At 39.0% G+C, this 5,021-nt stretch overlaps 1 protein-coding gene across 1 annotated transcript; it reads left to right on the top strand.

The window, feature by feature from the left end:
• Nucleotides 1-1,328: 1,328 nt before the first annotated feature.
• Nucleotides 1,329-4,751, top strand: LOC147851894 (putative E3 ubiquitin-protein ligase XBAT35). The gene is made up of 8 exons (XM_087334435.1): nucleotides 1,329-1,521; nucleotides 1,846-1,960; nucleotides 2,046-2,126; nucleotides 3,182-3,270; nucleotides 3,414-3,505; nucleotides 3,613-3,691; nucleotides 3,770-3,872; nucleotides 3,963-4,751. The coding sequence occupies exons 1-8, from the start codon at nucleotides 1,420-1,422 to the stop codon at nucleotides 4,613-4,615; spliced, it is 1,314 nt and encodes a 437-aa protein (XP_087190561.1). The 5' UTR covers nucleotides 1,329-1,419; the 3' UTR covers nucleotides 4,616-4,751.
• Nucleotides 4,752-5,021: the final 270 nt, after the last annotated feature.

Raw genomic sequence — 5,021 nt, forward strand, 5'->3', positions numbered from 1 at the left:
AGTTGCGTGTTTCTTGTTTCCACCACCAGACATAAGAGACAACTAACAAACAGTGAATATTGCTAAACAAAACTGAAATATAAGTGACAAAAGATGGTGAATGATGAACATGTTATTAAATGATACAGAAGACAATGATTTTGCATTGGCATACTATTAACATCACATTATTGTAAGGGGAAAATTAGAATATGGTTTACAATAAGAGATTCATGCGAAACACAAGCCATCGTGTTTGAGATATTACAAATTCCTAGAAATTCATTTAACCAATGGAGACCTTAAGATGGCCACAAAATGAGATATTCAAGATCGATCAAAACATCATGTAACCAATTGAGGTTCTATGGGGCTGAGAGGCCCTCTTTTCCCTGATTTCTAAAAACATGCTTCATATCAAAACTTAACCACTGGTTTAAGATCTATCTATCATCTTCTCTAAGACTCTCCTTTGATCTTGAGAACTCACTTCTGTGAAAGAAGAGAATCTCTCTGGTGGATGCATATATATATATATATATATACATAAACGCTCACTTGCTCACTCACACACATCTCCATCTCCATCTTCAATGTGTTCTTCTTCTTCCTCTTCCCTCATCTGTTGCCTGTAGTTTTGGTGGATCCATGGCAGAAACCCATATAGTGATCAATAAGACCAATAATCATAAGAATCACGATGATAGGGCGGTGGGGTTTAGCCAAAATAGGGGGGCCTACGCCTTTTTTTTTGGTGGGGGGGGGGTGGGGGGTTTAGCCAAAATAGGGGGGCGAAAAAGTTTTTCTCTTTTCTTTTTTTTTGGGGGGGGGGGGGGGGCAAATAGCCCATTCCTATATATATATGTGTATGTTGATTTCACATTGAGATGAGGGTGCTCTCCTTCTAAGGAAGGAGTCAAATACAAGATGATATGTTGATTTGGTTCCATACATACATACATATATACATACTCATAGGTCACATTTGGCCTCATCGTGACTAGTCTATTTGATATTCTTCTATTCCAATGGGAAGGGAACTTAGGGAAGGGAATGTTGAAGGAAGGGACTTATTACTATGTACATACATACTTACTTCCCCGAGGGGCAGGGGCAGGGGCAGGGGCCTAAGGAAAGGAGGGAGGGGTACTCATGTCAATTCTGAAAAGCTGCGGGGCCTAAGGAGGGAGGGGTACTCGTGTCAATTCTGAAAAGCTGGGGGCCTATCATCATCATTATCACCATCATCGTAAATTGTAATGGTTAAACAGAGCTTTTGGTAGGCGGATAGATACATACATACATACATAGACGCAGTAGATAGAGCGACAAATCAAGCGAATCCTGCCGCAGAACCTTGGATCGCACGGCGAAGATCTTCCCTGCGATTCTTCCTCTCCTTCTTCCATTTCCCTGCACACCTCGTTGATCCCTGAAGCCATGGGCTCCGGCCCCTCTAAAGACGAGCTCCTCTACCAGGAAGTGCAGAACGGCAACCATGACGCAGTCAAGTCTCTCCGCCGCAATGGAGCTTCTCTCGAGGTTATTAAAAGCTCTTCTCGATTGGGTAGAGATGTAAAATTTTCACACACGCATATATGTATGTCTGTATGTATACAGGGGTGTTAGTGAACTAACCTGATGTAGTGTCTGGTAAGAGTCTAGAGATATTCAAGCGTGTGTATATGGATACGTCTATATGTAGACGACCTTTTACTGCAGAGTGGATGTATATTGTGTGTCATGTCATGGTTCACTCCACATCGCCATAATTTAACATACACAGCTTGATTGGTGATATTGGGCCCATTTGAAATTCCATTGGCACTCAATATGTAACGTGTACAGCTTGTTTTTTCTGTGTAGTGGTTGGATAAAGAAGGAAGGACTCCACTTATTTTAGCCTGCACGCGAGGGGAGCTTTTAGACATGGCTGTAACATTGATCAACCTTGGTGCTGACATCGAAGCTTATAGACCAGGTACATTGGCATGATCATCAAAAATTTGATATTATTTGTTAAAATATCTTTAAATATGTTCAGGATTAGTTTTGCGTATTGTCAGGATCACAAAGAGGAACACCACTGCATCATGCTGCAAAAAGAGGACTTGAGAAAACAGTGACTTTATTACTATCTCGTGGAGGTAAGTATTCCCGTCACAAATGAATCATATATGGGGGTGTATCTGTGAACTAAAAGTTTATCTTAACTGGGATAACTAAATCACGAATGGTTTACCATTCACTATGAAATACCATTCCATCTAGCACATAAATTGATGAGTCAAAGTCGTCGTTTTCTCACGAAAGTATTGTTTCGGTTCAATGTAGAGCAAGTTCTACATAGAAATACGTTCTAGGGCTTCTGTACATAGAGCAAATGTTTTTACAGTACCACCATATAAATTTATCATCCTCATAGACATCCTGTATTGTCTGGGTCATTCATAACAGAAACTAGAGAGGGTGAAGATGTGTCTATGAGGTTTTTGATTGCATCACCTCAGTGAAGATGTTGATGGCGTTATAAAAAACGGGTGGTGCAGGTAATGAAAAACTCCTTGAAATAGAAATGCAGCTTTACATAACTAATAAAAGAATGAGGATCGGCTATGGCAAAGACAGGATTTTAGCCCATTTCTCAATGGCTTGTGAATGGCTAGCCTTTTCTTCAACCCAATTTGAGCAATGTGCTCAGCTGAGTTTACGAGAACCATGCATTTGATTAGGAGTTTGAGGATGAGCAGCTCATTTAAGATGATGATGAGGGATCTCATGAGACATACGAGCTCTGCCGATTCTATTGGCGTTAATTTTTCTGTTTTGGCTATCCAGTTCTCACCCGTTTTAGCCTTTGACTTATTCTTTATAACATATGTAGATTCTAGGGACGAGAAATGAGATTTTTATACAATAAAGACATTTTTTATATGTCATCATATGAATTACATTTGCCTTGGTTCAAGGTGGCATATGATTGCCATCAACTGAACTGTATTTTACCATAACCTCAATAATTGCTGCATATAAACGTAAATTGTAAATATTTTATATATTCGCAAGTTAACATCTGTGCATGCTGGATAGGGTTGACTGTACAAGCTTTTTTTAGTGCATAAAAAAAAAAATTTGAGCTCCACACTTTAATCTTCTGGATTATTGTTACTTGCTACTTATTCTTTGATATTCCTAATTGCAGCTAATCCATTGACTATAAATGATGAGGGTTTAACTCCTCTTCAGATGGCAAGAAATAAGGGTCATGTTTCAGTTGTGCGTCTGCTTGAGGTTGGTCATTAACTATTAACTTATCTTAAAGAAATAGACCATACCCTCTTACATTTGTAATAGCAACTGCATGCTGCCGTTTGAATTGTATAGAATTCCATCCCAGTATTGCCATATCAATTTAATGATGATTTTGTTTATAGGAGCATCTGTGTACTTTTAGTGGAACACTACGAGAGATTTCAGGTCCACGCATTTTGGAGGCAATTGCCCTCAACTTTGTGACAAAAAAGATGTAAGTACCTTTTCTTCCATTTTTAATTCCAAAACGAGATGTGATCATATAAAGAAAGGTGGATCTAACAAAGAAAATGGACTTCTTGTGGGTTGAGGCCACTGTAGTTGGGCTGTAGTGCTTCCATGTGAATCAAATCCAAGAAGACCTCCACAGTATGAACTCGCTGTTTATCTGTCAGCCAAGGTTTGCACTCTTTGAATTTTATAATTGATCATATCGAACTCAGTTAGGCAAGATATGTTAAACTCGCTGTTTAATCAGGTAGCACAGCCAAAGGTAGTCATTCCCCTATCAAAGGCAGAGATCAAGGAGCCTAAGTTTAATGTCCCAGATCCTGTGCTGTATATAACAGATGAAAATACTAGTAAGGTTATGTTGCAATTATGCCAATAATTTTTTATTAAATTCGGAACTTGTTAAAACACTTATTTGTTTATGTGTTTTCAATTATCAGAAACAAAGTATAAATTTCTATCTGAGCAAGAAGGCGATAAAACTCAATTAGACAGGCTGTACAAGGCATGCAAAGGTGTGAATACAGCTGATCAAAGTAGCCAATCAGCGCCATCTACATCTACATCATCTTCTCATGGAGCAAGTCCATTAAATCAAAGAGATGACTATAATGGTTGGGGTAGTACTAGTAGCCATAGCCAAGATGGGTGCTACAATGGATGGGGACCATCAGATGGCAAGAAAAAGTCTGAAAACCAACCGAAGAAGACAAATTATGGTGGATGGGAAGAACAACTTTCCAACAATGGCTGGACTTCTACTGAAGCAAGACCAAGTACCCCTCAAAGTACTCTCCAAGAGAGCACAACTTTCCTACCTCAACCATCAGCACCTCCACTCCCGGAGGAATCTTCATTTTTTTCTATGGAAGATCTGCCACTTAATTCACAATCCAACAGCAATAATGTTGATAATGATAATTTGCACGGGATGTGTGTCATCTGTTTGGATTCTCGTGCTGAAGGGGCATGTGTACCTTGTGGCCACTTGGCAGGGTGTATGGCTTGCTTAACAGAAATACAAGTTAGAGGCTGGGGTTGTCCTGTGTGCAGAGTGCAGGTACAACAAATCATTAAAGTGTATGCAGTATGATTATATACATAATCTTTTCTGTGGCATGCTGATGTTTCAATTTTATTAAGACATTGATAAGATATATGATCATTTGTATATATGCACATTTACTTTTCTTTTGGGTGGAATGTGAAAAAGTGTCTGAATAGTTCAATCACTTTGTCCTCAAAATTTGACGGAAACTAGTTGATTTCCTTTCCATATTTGCTTGTCACTGGTAATGAGGCAACGAGTTGCCTTTTCTCTTACGTATCCCTGAAGCTGTAGGGTACCTAATAAAATAAATCCCTTGAAGGGCATCTTTGCCTGCTTAATCTGTTGGGGTGTGGTACTTTCTCTATATTGTCATTAACTTTATTCTTTCAAGTGTAGCCTGAAACATTAATGAAAGCAACTAACTATGGTGACAAATTAACTGAAATGA

This window comes from Azolla caroliniana, unplaced genomic scaffold (assembly GCF_043228905.1).
Source record: "Azolla caroliniana isolate FFs.n. ecotype wild unplaced genomic scaffold, voAzoCaro1.0.p SCAF_18, whole genome shotgun sequence".
Classification (NCBI taxonomy): domain Eukaryota; kingdom Viridiplantae; phylum Streptophyta; class Polypodiopsida; order Salviniales; family Salviniaceae; genus Azolla; species Azolla caroliniana.

What these genes read in the sequence shown, in the direction of transcription:
- LOC147851894 (XM_087334435.1), top strand. Translation starts at nt 1,420, where the DNA reads ATGGGCTCCGGCCCCTCTAAAGACGAGCTCCTCTACCAGGAAGTGCAG. An exon ending in CATCGAAGCTTATAGACCAG is followed by an intron (nt 1,961 to 2,045) that starts GTACATTGGCAT and finishes GCGTATTGTCAG; the next exon opens with GATCACAAAGAGGAACACCA. An exon ending in TTTATTACTATCTCGTGGAG is followed by an intron (nt 2,127 to 3,181) that starts GTAAGTATTCCC and finishes TCCTAATTGCAG; the next exon opens with CTAATCCATTGACTATAAAT.